Genomic DNA, 16,608 nt, shown 5'->3' on the forward strand with positions numbered 1-16,608 from the left:
AATCACATAAGGTCACACAGTCTGCACAAAACCTGGAGCTGCTGAACCACATGCACAGGAACACTGGAAATGGTGGTGTAAGCATGAGCCTCTATTATTGCATGAACATTATATTACATAGGATTATAAGGTGATCTTGGAAGTGCACGTTCATGGACACCTGCAAACACACCCATACAAGCTTGCACAAAACTTGGAGCTGTTGAACCACATGCACGTTGCATTATTTAGCAAGAGCATAAAATTAAGTCGCAAAAAGTAAGTAAGGGAGTATAGGAAGCAAATTTACAAGGAAATAAGGAAACCCCAAACCACACACTTTCTCCTGGAGCACTGGAGTCACAAGTCACATTATTAAGGAATGACAGTGTAGTAGTTGCAAGGAAATAAGGTAGTATGTGAAGTAAACAGCCAGCAAGTCACAAGGAAATAAAGTGATCTGTGAGAGATCACACATTCAGTCACACATCCATACAAGCCTGCACAAAACCAGGAGCTGCTGAACCACAGAAGGTACACACTCCTCCTGGAATGCAAGTCCTGCTATTTAGCAACATGAAGATACAAGGAAATGACATCTGTTATCTGGAAAAAGTGACTATAGAATTAAGTGACTCAACCGCAGAATATCCTCAGAAAGCACTAAATCACATAGGTTTGCCGTTTCAAGATTAAATGCACATTAATTGGAGTATAGGCTACTTGCAAAAGAATATAAACACAACACAGCACTGAATATTGTTGCGATGCAGTCCTGTAGTCACATGTATGTCATGCAGTAATTTTGTTCTTCTCAATTGTTTTTCCTCAAGCTGCAACAGAAGAGCCTAACACAGAAAGACAAGGAAACGAGGAGATCTGTGAAGCGAAATCACACACGTCTTCATGGTCAACAGTCAAAAGTTCAACACTGTTTTTATTCTTATAAATCAATACATTTTATATAAAAAGACACAGGGGGGGGGTCTGAAATAAAACCATTGTAGATGTAAACCAAACAGATCAGGTTATGACAACCCACTTTTTATCACACTGGACCCATATTGCAGACTTTTTTTGATTAGCATGTCAAGTTAACGCTCGCTCACTCATCCCATAACACCCTAGAGGCTATACATAAGCTCAATTTACAGTTTGGAAAAATGGAAATAATGCGGTTGACATCAATCTCTCTCTGCAAAGTGTTGCAAGTGTAGCGACTTAGTATGCCATTGTTTTTTGTGCATTCCATTATAACCATCATCACTAGCAGCAGTTAGCATTAATTGTGAAGTGTTGCACACTCCCTTTTTCTCTGTATCGGAAGTTCAAGGCTTGTGAACTCCCGAAGGTAAACAATACAAGCTTTGTGTGTCGCCCAGTGTAATGATCCTAAATGTAACATGTTTGCGCGACTGTCTGTCCAGAAATGACCGAGACCTAGCTTTAGCCCACTCACACAGATTTCCTAAAAATGAGCTCAGTGATGAATCGGAAATAAGCCAGCATCATATATGTTGTATACCATTAACCGCTTCTTGAAAATAAGTGGACATCAATATGGTAGAGCTCAAACAAGAGCACAGCCAGCTGCTTTAACAAGCCACTCACTGTACTAGTAGCTCTCGAAAACACTCACAACACATGAAATAGTGTGGGTCTGTTACTAAGGAAATCTGCTTTAGCTTTTAAATGGATAAAGCAACTTTTATGAATATAGGATGCAGATGTAAATCACTTGTATTTTTATGTAAAAACACTCTGGTGAAACAATTGCATTCTGATACTATTTGCCATATTATAAAAGGCTAATGGCTGTGAAGGCAATACCAGTGATTACAGCAATTCATCCTCAAATCACCCCAAGTTAAAAACATTCAACATCTCACTAAATTACTCCAATCGAGACAATTTCAGTAACCACGTGTTAAGACAAATCTCCTGTTTGGTAGCCTAAATTAATGTCCCTTTTTTGTTTTTATTAATGACTACAACAACTGTCTAGAAGGTAATTGTGAAGAAAGGTTATGGCTTTCTGTTGTCTGCTTTTGAAACTAAAGCCTTCGCTCACTGTGCTGGGTAATGTTAGCTTGGTGTGGGTTAAAATGGACCACGTCCATATACTAAAAACACACATGGGAGGAGGGGGAAAAAAATAAAATAAAACAATAACTTAAATATAAGAAGTGCTTAAAACAAAACAGTTCATAGAGCCCTTTCAAAAACCAAGGAAAAAAAAACTTGTAAAGCAGGAATCTCCACCCAAAAGAAAAGGAGAGCAAATGATCAGCTGTAATGGTAATACTAATATTTATCCAATGATTCACAGATGTACAGTTCACTTATAGGTCATTTCCTTCCCTCTCTTACAAATATCTCTTATTTTCTTGTCAGTGGCCCCCCCACGTCTGTGAGCCGCGGCTTCCCTCTGTTTCAAGTCTGTCTGTTGTAGGCGAACACTCTGTGTCGGTACTCCTCCCCTCCTCCTCCTTTGCCATCAGTGCTTGATCCTCCCTTTTCCTGCGCTCCAACTCCCACTCCACAAAGGTGTCGAAGAGGCTGGGCCAGGCCTCGTCCTCACTGTAATTGCTCAGGTCAGGCCCTATCGCCTGGGTGAAGTTGAGGAACATGTTCCACGTGTCCCTTGAGATACCCCGAATACCTGAGGGGTTCTCCGATAAGAAGTCCAGCCACTCCTCGAGGATCGCGGGTGAGTCCTGAGTGAAAACCAGGCGCCAAAGGGCAATGGCGATGTCTCGCTGCAGAGAGCGCTGTCCCTCCTCCGCGTCCAAGCCAAACTGGAAGGTAAAGCGGTACAAGTCCTTGAAGTTCTCCTCACCCTGGGCCTCCAGCAGCATGCAGGGGAAACGCGAGTAGATGCCTTTGAGGCTGTCGGCCTGGATGGCTTTACAGCCGTCAACAAACTCCTTCCTAATGCAACAAAAGAATATAGAACCACAAGTCAGAATGACACTGGACCAGTTCATTTAGGATTATGGGACACAAAAACGTTTTGAATGGTACATCCTGATCTGTTTCCATCGTGGGGTGTGCGGGCCAGATGCACAAATTCCATAGTTAATTATGCAGCTACACAGTCTACGTATACAGTGTGACATCATACCAGAGCAACACAGTGTAGCTCGCCAGTAAATTCCACAGCGAATAAGAATGTGACACAGTAAACACAGAGCAACAATAGAGAACATGCAGCATTCCTTTTTTCTTCTTCTTGGTATTAGGGCTGAGCAAAAAAACAAACAAAAAACAACTCTGGATTCATATCAAAGTCACGGGCCACAATCACGATCGTCCCGCATGACTTCAAACTGTTGGCTCCAATGAAGCTAACAGCTATATCAGAGTCTGCAAATGTGTTCATAGAAACACTTCTACACACAGTCTACAAGACAGTTTAGTTTGTCTATGTCCTCCATTGCCATTTCAAAACAACATAACATCAAAGACTTTAGCAAAGACGGCATGGCTGCGGTTCAAGCTGAACTCCCATCACCCTCTGCTGGACAACTTAATTACTTTAAAATGTCTGATGGCGATTGTAGTATGACTGCCTCTAAATGAATCGATATTGTAAACCAGCAGCGATACCTAGTGCTACTAATCTCATGGCTCAAGAGGAAGAGCAGCTTTGGGTTTGTTTTGGAAGTGAACAACAATAGTGATGATTTTCTGTCAACTAATCTCCACCCTGTAAGAGCTGAACTAATGTGGCTGCCTGTTGCATGCCCTACCAAGACGAACTGAACTGTATCACGTGGTGGACCCAAGGTGATTGGTTGCCAATAAAGATTCTTCAGCAACACTCCACATACTGACCACATCTGTCAATCATTATGTCAAACACCACCCTTTAAATGGTTGTGATAGGTTCGAGCAGGTTCAGATGGAAATCAGTGTGAGTGGGAGGGAAGTCGGACAAATCTACAAGAGCAAATAAACACAAGCTCAGCGCCTGTTCTGCTTTTAACAGGCAGAAGCAGCTAAATAACTACTAACTTTTCCAGAAAGCTGCAACAAAGCACTGTGAAGTCACCTCGTGTCAACAACAGGGTCTGTGTCATTACAAGCATGAACTTACAAGGAAGGCACAGCCTTTGTTGTTTAACAAGCTGTCAATGAGTTAAACTTGCTTGTAATGCTCAAGCATGTCTTGAACAAATGTGGTGTAATAGACCTCTTTCACAACAGATTTTTGTCAACAAGAAATAGTAGGACTTTATCAACATTAAATAGGGTTCCACAATAAAGTGACTGAGAAAGAAATATATACTGTATGGTCATTATGGCACTGCTAAAACAACAAATCTAATAGTGGCCTTTTGCACTTTTTTTTGCACTTTTTCTTTTGCACAGTGCTGTATATATGCAAACAGTTCATGCTTTCTATGCAAATTTGGCATTATTTTCACTTCAGTGGTGTGGGCATCAACCCAAGCAGATACATACAGTGAGAGTGTTTATGTAGCCCAACAACAATATAGGCTTTCAAAGACAAATGTAATACAATCAAGCTTCAGTAGGCGTCAGTTGACAATGAACCATGTTGGTAAAAACAGGGTGGTATTGTCCCAAAGCCTCTGGATGGAAAACTGCTGAGCTAAAAATCAGAGCGGGGGGAGCAGTGGCAAGCGACCCGATCAGAAGGCAACCCTATTCATGTACACTCCGAGTGTGAGTGTAAAGCAGGATATGTTTCCTCTGTGTCCCTACCTGACAGTGAGAAATTGTGTGTGCATGTGTGTACAGGAAGAGCTTAACAGTAAAGGTCTGAGGTTTGTAAAGAACTGGACAGCCAAACAGTTCCGAACATCCCCAAGTCCATTACCAGACAACAAGCTTGTTTGAACAGTGTAACATCCCTCTAATATTATTTTTATAGTTAACTTTTCCTTTTATTGTTCCCGAGCCATTGTTTAACCCTTTTTAATTTTTCTGTTCATATTGCAAACACAGTGCCTGGAACTTAAAGGCTGTATATTTTGATTACCCCTTTATCGAAAGCATTAGCAAAATAATTAAGTTAAATCACACAAGATACGAGATAACACTTTAGGTGTGGTAAAAACTGAATGACTTCAAATGGCTCAGTTTACACTGTATTTTAATTGAGCACGATAAAAGATTTTTAATAGCTAGCGTGTAAACTGTGGCTGGCGTGTAAAAAGGTTAATAGCCAAGGACAATGTGCCATCGAACAACAGCAGAGAAACAAAATAAATGTCGCTTTTTTTAATAAGTGTGACTTAAATAGTCTGTTTGCAGATACATTATTACATTAGTTTACCTTGTAAACTTGCACATGGTGGCTGCTTGAAACTTCCAGGCAAGAACAAGCACGCGGAACTCTGCTGGGTCCACACACAGGTCGTTGCAAAATCTCTCCATGCCTTCCTCCAAGATGGCATCTTCCTGTTCATCCTTGTAGCAGTAGAAAAGCTCCTCAATGCGCATCAGGGACAGCTTCTCGCCCTCCAGATACTCCTCCTTGCGTGGCTCCCCCATCACTGAGGAAATGACGGGTGTCTCCACTGTAACTTCTAAGGCCTTGGTGCCATTCGACAGCTCGCTGGTGGCTTTGCTGGATGGGGCGTTGGGCTCTTCTTTATGGCCCCCACCACCACTGCTGCTGCTCCCTTTCTTGTGGTAGGACTTGGAACTGCTCTCCTTGTCTCCACTCTTACTGCCGAGTGAGGACGTTGGATTCTTGCACTTGGTGACACACTGGCCCATGTCGTCCTCCCTGGTCCGTCTTTCCTCCTCTCCTTCAGTCCCCTTCCGAACCACCTAGACACCTCTGCTCTGGCCCGGTGAGACGTCTCAACATACCCCCAGGCCTGAGGTGAAGACCAATTTAACTATGTTATTCACTGACAACTATCATTTCTATTTTGAATATTAGTAGAAAAGTAGTAACAATATAAGGTTGTGGTGAACAAATGATGCTACCTGTGCCAAAATCTGCTACAATCCAGGTCTTGTAGTGCTAGATATAGAAACCCTAAAAGGGTAAAGGAAAAAAAGTCAGTCAATGTGTAGTACACATAATATGCTTACATAGGTACCATAGAAACTGTCACTTACGTTTCAGGCAATTAAAATGAGTAGAACTGTATTTTCCACAATGATCAAATTGACAATACTTGAATCTAAACATAGAGCATGTAGACAAATGTGCACTTATCTTTGCTGGGTGTCAAGCATTTGGTTTCACAGAGTTATTATTAAATTCTGCAGTTGTTATCACACTTCAGCTGAGCGATAAAAAAAAAAAGGATCAACCATGGAGCCAGTTGTCAATAAGCACTTTCAGAGTGATTTGTGTTTGAATGCGATTTCCCTTTGGAGTTTGGTTAGAAAAAGATAAAGGGAATAATATCACATGCAATGTCACTGTAGAACTCAAATTGTATCCTAATTATGTTAACTATATAAAGCAAAATGGAATTAGGTTTAAGACTTTGTGAGGGAAAATGGTTAATATTATTTACATTTAACAAAGAAAGAAAAATGTCCAGCTTTAGGTTTAGTTTATTCAAAACAGCCTCTTGTGTGTGAATACACTGATTTCCGCAGCAGCCATAAAACACCCAAGTTGATCTAGTGGTTGATAAGTCATGAAGTAGTCAGGTCAGGAGGTTACTTACAAAAGGTGTGTCAGATGGCACTGGCCACAGATCAAAGTGTCTCTCTACTCTGCTCCATCACTGCGTCCTTGACATCCACAGTGCTGAAAAGACACATTATTTTGTCACTATAAGCAGAAAGTGATAGCTTCTCATCCACCCACTTGCAGGACTATTTTAGTCAGCATGCTATTAATATGTAATTTGAGGATACAAGTACAGCACAACATTATTCAATTAATGTACGATTGCAACAACTGCGCTCAACTTTAGAAGTGGAAACACATGGTGCACAGTTATTTCCCTTATTTATCATTCCTTATGCACTTCCTTAGATCTCTGGTTCTGGGTTTAAATATCTCACAGCTAAGTGTCCAGTGAAGGTCTTCCCCTGAAGTACATCTCATAAAATGTTCTATTGAAGCTATAACTAAGACCTACTTCTGAGACCAACTTTTACTTTGTGTGGTGATGACTGATTGTGCAATCCTTAGATTCTTGTCTTACACCATAATCAAAATTAGAAAGAAAAAAAAAATCTTATGATGAGTATCACAGTAAATCCGATGTTTGACTGATGATCAGTGCGCTGGACATGTTGGGGCAAATCTCCCACAGGTGCATCTAACTTCAGTTAACCAACATCTGACAGAAGTGTGATGGTTTGTGGTCAATTGTCTTTAATTGCTTTACACCACAAGCTAACATGTCAGGTCAACAGTTTGGTATGTATTTCTTTAAATTGTTGACACACTCATAAATCAGTTTGGCGGTGTAGGACAATGCAAACCTATTTTGACTAATTTGGGTTAGTAGACAAAAGAGGACACCATCATTTCCAGGTTTGTTCAAACACTGGTCAACATTTGTCTGACAATGTATGGACAGTACTCGATTAATCGAGAAAATAATCGTTAGTTGCAGCACCAAAATATTACCGGACGACTTGTAATTTTCTTTCTTTTTTTGCAAAGTGGTAGCACAAACATAATCAAGAGAGCTCAACACTACAGGCAACTTAAGTGTTCTGTAATCGTGTCTGTGATAATAACTGACACGTGACAATTGAACCAGTCTCAAACACAGATTATACTTGAAGTGAAGCTGAAATTGTGTCCGCGACACATCGTCGACATCTACATGTAAACCGCTTGGCCCAGGCGACGTCGCCATAGCTAGCTAGCATCAGATCGTTTAACTTAAAGTTAGCTATCTGGCTAAGCTAGGTCTTTCGGTGAAGACACGGGGTGGGAAACCACGGCTATTCTTGTGAATAAACTCACCCTTTATGAAAACTATACTGTGTGGAAATGATTACACATCACCTCGGGACTGCCAGTGCAAAATGAAGTTGTTAGTTAGTTGAGCAGAGGCAGCGTTAACTGAGTCAAAACTCGTCGCGTTAACTCAAGATAGCTAGCCGAATAGCTGTTAGCTGACACAGAAACTTCCAACATTAACGTCACATTCTTCTCCGCGTTAAGAAAGAAGAACAAGTTAAAAAATAATAGTAAATAGATAGCTACCAGAATGTGCCTTAGCATCCATTTTGAATTGTGCTCTCTCTTTGGAGTGAGTTTTAAAGACCCTCCCGGACCACAGCAGCCAGTTTCTTTGTGCTTCCCCCTTCCAGTCATTGAGTGCAGCTACATTATAGGCATTTTTCCTGCATCACTTCCTCTAACAGCTGATCTTCATCTCCGCCGTGGCAACAACACACACTATCTTCTCATTTCAACACATTTAAACAGCACATCACACCCGGATGTAAAAATAACGTCAGAAACAATTACAAAAGCGTGTGTTTTGTGGATGACATTTCATAGAGATAATATTTAACACGGTGAAATAAAAAAAAACAAAAAAACATTGAATGGCTTTAACTGAACTATAAACTATACATCGTAATTTTTTTTGGCCAATAACTAAAAATAACCAAACCATTGCAAACTTTGTATGTGATTAAGAAAAATAAAAAGTAGAATTTATGTTTCTTCCAGCTTCTGCTTACGTCATCAACAGGCGACACATATGTGTGTTCATTTTTCTCCTTCTGCCCTCGCCAGCAACTCCTGGTGAATTAACTTCGTCTACAGACTCGGTCGGTAGGTTTAATGTCAGTGCTGTCAGTCATATATTTTTAATAATTGGAGTAACATGAATTTAAAGTGGTTAAAATGAATGTGCGTGACAGAATAGGCTGAGGTTTGGGCTTATAGGAAGCTCAAGGAGAGCTAGCATGATTGATGACTGGTAAAGCGAGTAAACACTTGGACTGCAACCGACTAATCAGTCGATTATTTTATCGATTAATCGAGTATTCCTTTGTCCATAAAATGTAATCAATGTTTACCAAACCTGGAACTCATGATGTTCTCACATGTCACAGTTTTTTTTACAGATTATTTTTTTTTTTTATCAAATGGAGCAAAGAAACCAGAAAATATTCACATTTAAGAAGCTGAACAATCTGAAAGCTTGTATCAATTGTTAAAGAAACCCCTCTAAAACCGATTTATTGATTATCAAAATAGTTGACAATTAATTTAGTAATCGATTAATCATTGCAGCCCTAGTAAACACACATAGCCAGTATGTGAGAGAAGCACAGCATCACTTTCTATCACAGAGATGGACCTATTCTATATAGCACTGAATATAATTTCCTCTAAGGACACCCATCGGGTCATATGTAGGGAAAGCAGGGAACTTCATAACGGCACCCTTTTTGGCACAATTTTTAAAATGTATATTTTGCTTTAGAGGCCACATATGAATGGCAGCCATTAGGGCACATCCTCCTGTACTTTAGTGTGCGTCTTGTGACTTGAGTGGGCACTTTAACATGTAGTGTTTCTGTCCATTAGGGCACCAGTGCATGCCACTGGTTTAATACTACAGATAAGCTCCACAACTATTATACTCCCACCCATCCATCAGTCAGTTTGGTTTTAGGGACATCTAGTGGATTACAAAGCTGCAAAAGTGAACAGCTTTCTAAAGCCAGCCTCCCAGTGACATGAACTTGAATATTTGCAGGTCACCACCAGCTACGTTGTTTTTTGTCTGTCAAATTCTGTCATCATTGGTATTTGGAAGTAGTTCTTTTGAATACAGAAAACTGCATACATCCATCTTCTACCACTTTATCCCCCACATGAGTGTCATGGGGGGAGTACACAGGTTAAGTTTCAAGGCATTAACTGGTTATGGTTAAACAAACCTTTGTGTGTGTTTCCCATATTTTCTGGAAGTATTATCTAAGACTTAAATTACCCGATGAGTTTCAAGTTTCTAAGAGCAAAAATGTATAATTCATATAAATTATTAATAATCGGCTGATGCCAATTTAAAAGTAATCTAAAAACAGCTTGATTAATTTGTCTCCCTCCTAATTGAGCCTTACAACACTTTATTGAAGTCATGTCCAAAGTACTGTATCTCAGAAGTTAATCCTATTATCTCAATGCAAAACTCCTTTAACAATCCTGGAGCGGCTTAAATGTGCTGTCTTTGAGTCTTTACTTTCGGCTCGACGTTGCATAGTGTTGCTTTAAAGATGTAATCCTTCTGAAAATTCAAGCACATTTATTAAGACTGAAGAAAGAATTAACCAAAGGTACATTGTCATTGGGTTTAGTTTCCTCTTTTGTGTCAACGCCCATTGTTTCCTCAGATTTTGATCCCAGATGACGACTTCCACACGCACGACAGTGCTGTCGTTGTACATGCGGGTGTTTCGCATCGCCCGAACCTGGCAGGCACAGAGTGGAGTTACAAGTGAGACAGAGACTGAGAGAAAATACATACTTCAGGAGGCTCGCTCTCTGTTCAGACAAAACCAGCAGGTGTGTGTGTGTGTGTGTGTGAACGATAACACACTGCTCACAAAAGAATGAAAAGTATTTTTTTTATGGAAGAGTGCATGACTAATCTTTTATTCTGGGCGCGCTTTTTTTTTTTCAGCTCACAGACCAGGAGTCAATAAAACGGTGTGTGGAAGAATGTGAGGCGAGGATAGAAATAGGTAAGAGTGGAGGAGAGATGGCGTATGTTGTGCTTGCATAACTCTGGAATGAGTGTGGATAAAAAAGCAAGCCTTTAAAGCTGCACTGTTACATGAGAATGTCAGGATGTCGTGTGTGTTTTTTTTTGGCTTGTTATAAACACGCTAAAAAAGGTGTGAAGGGCTTAATACAGTGACACATCTGCCAGGTGCTGATGAGGAAAAATCATGTAACTAAATGAGGGACTGTGTGTCACTGAGTTCACGAGTGTTTCACCCTGACTCACAGAAGTAAACACTGACCTGACTTTGTCAGTGTTGCTGACTAAAGTAAAGCCACACAAAGCAGAGCCATCAGCACGAGCAGGGTTTTTACCATCAACAGTTCAGTGAAATGTGAACCTGGTGAAATGGCTTGTGCAAACATGACTTGTTTGCCCAGTTGTGTTTTTTTGTTAGATCATTAAATAGTCCATTTTAAAATGAATGATATTGGTAATAATGCCTGGCAATATTTTCCTCATAGGTCTACATTACAGGAACCCATATCCAAGGGCTGTAAGTTAACATTTATTTTATTCCATGTTAGTGGGTATTTTCTTAAGTAAACCTAATTAAATGATGATGTTGTTGTGTTTTGTAGACCTACTTACCGCCACTGGGCTTGGCGACTCAGAAGGGCAGGAGGCTGCGGGCACAGCAGCGCCTGAGGAAGCAGGCCAAGCCAATTTACCTACAGTCTCATGACGAGACCTGATGCTCCGTTTCAGCGATGTTCGTGAAGGGTTCAGGTTACCGAGGGCGGGAAACAAGAGTGCAGTCACAGTTGCCAGCGCTCGGTGAAGCAGGAATACCTGTCGTTCAGGAAAAAGGCCGTCTTTATCAGCATCATTTATCGCAGAAAAGGAGCGCCATTGAGGCTGTCAGTGTGGTCTGACATTGCTATGTAAAGTTGAGTTTTATTTATTATTTGGTGCACATTTTGTTATCAATAAATTCTGATTAATCTGCAGTCTGTTGTCTTAATTCAATTTATTTATTGAAGAAGTCACTTGAACTCAATAATTCTTTCTTTTCTCGGCATTTACCCTTTTCTATTCTTTAGCTTTTCCACCAGATAGATGGATGGTTTGTTAGTTAGTTAGGTAGGTAGGTAGTTATTTAGGTAGGTATTATTTACAACTAAATCACACTAATAGAAGGTACAACTATGGCAAAGACTCTGTAGTTATATGGGAGGTTATTGCCAAATATATGCCATAACTACTGTTTCAGTAAAGTTACAGTAAACACCTTTAGATTTACAAGTATTTACTTGTATATAATACTACAAAGACTGACTGTAAAAACGTTTTACAGTCACTTGTATTTTACCTTCTACTAAAAAGTAATGTGCTGCAAAAGCATAGTAGCCAGAAATGTAATGTAAATGTGAAAATGTTTCATATTGTGAACAGATAAGACAGATATTTCCAAGAGAGATGAAAACAAACTCATTGACTTATATGATCACTATACAGCAGTGCAATAATACAGTATTTCCTCCCTCTGAAACTCCCGGCTGCACTGTCAGACTTCATCCACCAGGGGTCACACCATTCTTGCATACCGAGAACTGCCACCTTCCACTCTGCAGTTGAATGAGTTCAGAACCATGACTGTGTTCATCGGCGTGGACCGCAGGCTTTGCTCAGCATTTGAAGTGCCTGGAACAAAACCTCCCGGGTGACATTAAACACAAAATTCAACTCTTAACCTGAGTTGAGTTGCACAATTTATTTATTTCCATTTCTCAGTGGACTGTGTGACACATTTGCTGACACGTCAGACTTCAGTATTTGTCTGATGCACGGTAAACAACACTTGGTTGGAGTGAAGGGTGTTTGCTGCTCTCTGGAGACCACATCACCACGGCGATCAATGAGTGTCCTCACTGTAAGTGACCACTGATGGGAGACGAGCAGCAGCAGCAGCAGCAGCAGCAGCAGCCGACGACTGTCTTTACATTGATGCTGAGCGATGACTCACTTCGTTGCACTCATGCTCGACAATGATTCCTGAGTCATTTCATCCACTTGACATCTTCCCAGCTCATACACAAAAGTGTGTGAACGGACGTGTTTTCCACATGTTTTCTATGACTTAAGCACACAGACTGTGAATGAGGTGCACATATTGAGTTATTGTATACGCTGCCAGTGTAGTTTCACACTCTTAATTTGTTGAGTGTATGCTCACTTGCCAGTTTAATAAAAGTGGCACCTGGTGTGGTCTTCTGCTGCCGTAGCCCAATCTGCTTCAAGGTCTCCACGTATTGTGCGCTCACAGATGGTCTACTGCACACCTTGGTCGTAACAAGTGGTTATTCACCTTTGACCTCTGGCATTTCTTTTTCAGATCATTGTGAAAATCCCGGTAGATCATTCGCTTCTGAAGAACCATGAGAACAACCATGCTGCGTTCACAGTCACTGAAATCACATTTCTTCCTCATCCCTTAACCATAATCGTGCGTCAGAGAACCACAGACATAACCTTGTAGGGATGTAAAACAATCAACCTGTCGGTGCCTTTACGTGTATGTTAAAAGTCCAATTTTAGCTGGACTAACATACCCGGATAATACGATTCATAGTCCGATCACTCCGATTACATGTATACACATCGATGTATTCCTCAGACTCTGCAAGTTGTCCGGTTGCCTGGCTTAGTCTGACTTTACTGCCTTAGCTCGATTAAACTGGTGCATGACGATGAGTTGACAATAGTTTGAATGTATGGACATTGATTTATTTTGGAAGGTTACACACTACAGCTTTAAGTATATGAGGACACAAAAAATTATTAACAGCAGAAATGTATTGCATTTTCTGGGCAATAGCAGCTAATTACTGGCAATTCTACTGATGTTTTATGTAGAACAAGTTGCTTTCTTGCCAGGTATTTCCTATTAAGTCAACTAAAAAATGTTTTACAGTACAACTGTTTGTCCTACATCTCTATTCTTGTCCATGTTTGAAGCTTAAATGGTCACCGGGGACAATACTTCTATCTTATAGCAGCTATTTTGGGAAGAATTCTCATTTGAATCAGGTGGTTTATATCAGCTATAAAACAACAGTGCTACAGTGCAGAGAATTACTTTTCCATTCTCTTCTTGAATGTACAACGCAAAGCTGTAGCTCTTGATTAGACTGGTGCTGCAGTCGGGCGCACTCATCCTCATCAGCCATAGTATATATGAATTAAAATGGCAATCAAGCAGGATCTAAATACATACATTTCAGCAGGCGTGTGGTCTCCTACGCAGATTCAACTCCCACACATGCACTTCCACGCGTTCATGTAAACATTACTAATGAAGACATTTCACGTGGCGTTGTCAATAGATTTCTCTGTCTATGGTGTGTTAGGCGACGCCTCGGGTTCATTAGTGCAGAATAAAAAGAAAACAAAAAAAGAAAAACCTGTTAGATTTGGACTGACACAATATATTCTTTCATGACTAAGCTGTTAATTGCTTTTTCGTGCCGTCTCATCTCCAGCTCCTTTGCTCACTCGCGTCCCACTCACTTTCGCTCTTGGCTTTTTGTTTGGGCTACAAGTGTCACATTGTCTCCGTTTGAGCAGAGTAACTCCTCGCCTGAGGTGTGTGTGTGTGTGTGTGTGTGTGTGTGTGTGTGTGAGTTGATACAAGAATGTTACCAGAAAATGACTTTGGTAGAAGTTTGAAGTCACTTTTATTTATTATATTACTATTATTAAAAGTACTTAAAGTATATGACATTTACTGTACTTAATTTTCTGATATAAAATGTACTTTTAGTAGTAGTTTTAGAACTTTAGTAGTCAGTGTTGTACTTTGTTATTTGTATTTCTAGCAAGTTGTACTTTTACGCCACTACATTTGTTACTTGTTACTACCAAATAAAATCAGAAGAGTTAGTATTATGGTCTGTATTGCTCAATGACACATAGACTAGCAGAGCCAGCAACCCACAACCTTCCAGTTGAGAGACAACTCGCCCTACCAGTGATCCACCATGGCTCAATCCTCAGTTTTTTATTACTTTCACTTTTACTTCTAAAACTTAAGCACATTTTTATATCAGAAAATGACTTTTGATACTCAAGTACAGTAAATGTCGTCTTATACTTTTATACTTAGACTTTTACTTTATTTATATTATTAAAAATAGTGACTGATAAGATACTTTTAGGCCTTTAACCACCACTGATGTAATAATATAACAAATCTTTTTGAGTCGCCCTCTAGTGGCTATTCAGAATATTCTTACTTCCTTACTGATTTCACCAGAGCAACCAGTATGGTTGTTTCATAACTGGTAAATGGTCTCCATTTAGAACTGAAACAATTACTCGATTATTAATCGATTACTAAATTAATCGTCAACTATTTTGATAATCGATTCATCGGTTTGAAGCTTTTTTCATGATTGAAACCAGATTTATGATCGTTTCAGCTTCTTAAATGTGAATATATTCTTCGATTCTTTGCTCCAAGTAAACAAATAAATCATTAAAACTGGTTTATGGACAAAAACAAGACATTCAAGAACGTTTTTTGACGTTTTCTGACATTTTATGGACCAAACCATTGCTTGATTTAGCTCTACCTCTATTTATATAATGCTTTTCAGTCTTGATGAACAGAACACCTGTATGAGTTCATACCGGTGGTAGACTGAGGGCCACTAGTTTGAGAGTGCTGACCAGAGTCATGTGTGAGCCAGCGCTCGCTCTCTACAGGTGTTTAACAAAGACACGATGTGCCGAGGTCCAACTCCAGTGTTGGGTCACAGCACGACTGCTCCTGGGTAACTCGAAGAAGCCATGAAATATTCAGCCGCCGTCCCTTATCCTGACCACAGTATGTAAACAAACATAATGTGTGTGTGTGTGTGTGTGTGTGAATGTGCATGAGAGCGAAAGATTCATCAGTAAAATACTGTATGTTTCTCAGAGTTTGATCAGAGCTACACTAGAGCAAAGAGAAGTCACTTCCAGTGCTGCAGCTTGCTGTGTTTTTTTAGGACATCTTTTCTTTTCTTGCACCCTCATTTTAACATTTCTGATCATTTCATTTTTCTCTCTCTCTCTCTCTCTCCCCCGTCAACTTTTAACTTATGTGTGCATTAACTCACTGCAGTGAAAGGATATTAAAGTGATCAAACACAATAATTGTTTCTTTTAATTGCGGCGGACAGACACGAAGGTGGACGGAAAACTCATTAAAGGGGGAGCGGATGAATAATGGAGAAGGGTGTGTTGGCGCGAGCTTAGTTTACATCTTCGCTGGACGGAGAGCGGTTGTTGCTCTTCAGGGGGGTGGGATGTGGGTTCGGGGGAGGTGGAGGAGACGGAGATAAAGCGAGACAGGAGGGAGAGGAGGAGGAGGAGGAGGAGGAGGCTGGCAGGGCTCAGTGCCTCAGACTTGGCACAGTGCAAGTGAGGAGACAGCTTCACTGAAAGGCATCGGCAGCGACAGCCTCATCAGGCAAAAATGGAAAAAAGAGTAGCCGGCCAGAAAGTGAGCTGCGAGCTGCAGGGAGGCAGCGATAGCATGACCACTGGCTGCACACTACAAGAAACACGGGTTGTATGACAGAGTATTAGTGCCACGCATGATGAAAAACATTCTTATTTTGCCATATCAACCTAAACTTATGAGTTTATATTATATTATACATATATTATGATATTTATGCGAGCCTGATGAACAGAGACAGAGACAGCTAAAAGTAGCCGCTGACTTCAAAAAGTACTGAAAGTTCTTCTTATCTGAAAATCCGGGGTTATGAAAAGACATTTCATAACAGTTTTATTTGCTTATATATGAAGGCGCACATTTGTACTGTGTCCTGTTTTTAGAGGCTCTATTCATTTTGGTCCAGCATTTTATTTTTATTTTTTTAATTCTTTTTTCTCTACCCAGTATTGGCTCAGTGAACACTTGAGT

The 16,608-nt window shown here is 40.3% G+C and overlaps 2 protein-coding genes across 5 annotated transcripts; one reads left to right on the top strand and one right to left on the bottom strand.

Annotated features, from left to right (window-relative positions):
* Positions 1 to 889: 889 nt before the first annotated feature.
* dcun1d3 (defective in cullin neddylation 1 domain containing 3) lies at positions 890 to 10,268 on the bottom strand. Of its 2 annotated transcripts, none has more exons than XM_044014129.1 (5): positions 10,247 to 10,268; positions 6,645 to 6,727; positions 5,947 to 5,998; positions 5,285 to 5,834; positions 890 to 2,910 (listed from the first exon to the last, which is right to left on the bottom strand). In XM_044014129.1, exons 4-5 carry the CDS (start codon positions 5,728 to 5,730, stop codon positions 2,370 to 2,372), a joined length of 987 nt encoding a protein of 328 aa, XP_043870064.1. In that variant the 5' UTR covers positions 5,731 to 5,834; positions 5,947 to 5,998; positions 6,645 to 6,727; positions 10,247 to 10,268; the 3' UTR covers positions 890 to 2,369. The 2 variants fall into 2 exon arrangements, with proteins under 2 accessions (XP_043870064.1, XP_043870063.1); XM_044014128.1 differs by lacking the exon at positions 10,247 to 10,268 and adding an exon at positions 8,150 to 8,368.
* lyrm1 (LYR motif containing 1) lies at positions 8,633 to 11,641 on the top strand. Of its 3 annotated transcripts, none has more exons than XM_044014132.1 (5): positions 8,633 to 8,739; positions 10,300 to 10,471; positions 10,590 to 10,650; positions 11,156 to 11,187; positions 11,273 to 11,641. In XM_044014132.1, the coding sequence occupies exons 2-5, from the start codon at positions 10,313 to 10,315 to the stop codon at positions 11,384 to 11,386; spliced, it is 366 nt and encodes a 121-aa protein (XP_043870067.1). In that variant the 5' UTR covers positions 8,633 to 8,739; positions 10,300 to 10,312; the 3' UTR covers positions 11,387 to 11,641. The 3 variants fall into 3 exon arrangements, with proteins under 3 accessions (XP_043870067.1, XP_043870065.1, XP_043870066.1); XM_044014130.1 differs by having other exon boundaries at positions 8,633 to 8,728; XM_044014131.1 differs by having other exon boundaries at positions 8,633 to 8,724.
* Positions 11,642 to 16,608: the final 4,967 nt, after the last annotated feature.

Source organism: Solea senegalensis, linkage group LG18, assembly GCF_019176455.1.
Source record: "Solea senegalensis isolate Sse05_10M linkage group LG18, IFAPA_SoseM_1, whole genome shotgun sequence".
Taxonomy (NCBI): Eukaryota; Metazoa; Chordata; class Actinopteri; order Pleuronectiformes; family Soleidae; genus Solea; species Solea senegalensis.